The following is a 1,324-nucleotide window of genomic DNA, read 5'->3' as shown; positions in this document are numbered from 1 at the left end:
GAATACACTCAATTATAGGAATGAGACGTTTCCTATTAGCTTGTATTTGTTTTAATCTGATTCAAATAATTTTAATTAATATAAAAGTATAAAACATATAATTTCTTAGTTCTTACAACATACCTATCAGTATCCAATTGATTAATTATTGATGGTTCAGTTTTTTTAAACACTTTTAAAAAATGATCAGCATCTAAAGTGGATGATACGTGATATATAGTTTCTGAATGTTCACGAAATTCCTAAAATAATCATTCAATTAGACATTAGTAGATACCTATCAATAAGTACTCGTACTTTGAAAGATAAAAGTAAATTATTATTTATTATACTTATAATAATTAACAATAGGTAAGTAAGAGTAATAAATTACTTGTTTAGCTTTTTTCCATGTATCAAATGCTGTTTTAACAAAATATCCCAAAGGCTGACCATTTTTTCCCCCAACTTTAGCAAACAGAACACAATATTTGCAAAACGCACCATGTTTTCCTTCAGAATATGCTAACCATTGGAATTCATTAAGCCATTTGTATTGGAAACGTAGCCCACGTTTCATATTTTTTGTAGTTAATGGAAATATATAGTTGGAAGGTGGTACCCACAAATTTGTAAGCACCTAAAAAAATCATTAGATATATAAATATATTATATATACCTAGATAGTCATAGTACAACTAAAAAATAGGTGTAACCAATTTTGTTTTAAAATTATAATATTATTAAAACTAATATCCAACCTGTAGTAAAGATGCAAATTATTTAATTATTATATTAGTGGTAAGAAGGATTATGATATTGAAAATTAAATATAGTAATAATACAAGTAATATACCTATTCTTACATCTTTACAAGGTGAAATAAAATTATATTATCAATTTATAAAATATTAGAACTAAGCTTACCAGATGTTTATCAGCATCAGACAAATTTTTATTCACAAAGGAACTAATATCATTATTGTGGGAATGAAGCATGTTTATGTCTTCAATCTTTAATTTATGAAAAAAAATATATAAAAATCTTTAAAAGTCAACAGCCTTAATTTAATTTAATGAATAAGATAATATAATATAATATTCATGTATTTTTTATGTACATTTAGTACATTAGTAAATAAAAAATACATTTAGTATATAAGTACATTTAAAATACAAGAATTATATTTAATAATATTTAGAACTCCTATAGTTCTTACCTCATTTGAATGTGTTTGATTTAAATTGTAGTCTTTTTCGATTTCATATTCAGTAGTTTCAGTGTCTTTAGATAAATGGTTATCCTTCTTAATTTCCTATAAAATTTATATACATTAGGTACCTA

At 23.6% G+C, this 1,324-nt stretch overlaps 1 protein-coding gene across 1 annotated transcript; it reads right to left on the bottom strand.

Moving 5' to 3' along the window:
• Window positions 1-6: 6 nt before the first annotated feature.
• Window positions 7-1,311, bottom strand: LOC111034682 (the record flags this gene model as incomplete). The annotated part of the gene is made up of 5 exons (XM_022316007.1): window positions 1,200-1,311; window positions 907-993; window positions 374-619; window positions 124-242; window positions 7-56 (listed from the first exon to the last, which is right to left on the bottom strand). Coding segments are annotated over exons 2-5 (487 nt in total), but the record flags the coding sequence as incomplete, so codon positions are not given.
• Between the last annotated feature and the right edge of the window lie 13 nt (window positions 1,312-1,324).

Source organism: Myzus persicae, unplaced genomic scaffold, assembly GCF_001856785.1.
Source record: "Myzus persicae strain clone G006 unplaced genomic scaffold, MPER_G0061.0, whole genome shotgun sequence".
Lineage (NCBI taxonomy): Eukaryota > Metazoa > Arthropoda > Insecta > Hemiptera > Aphididae > Myzus > Myzus persicae.
This window is presented reverse-complemented; position numbering and strand designations above follow the sequence as displayed.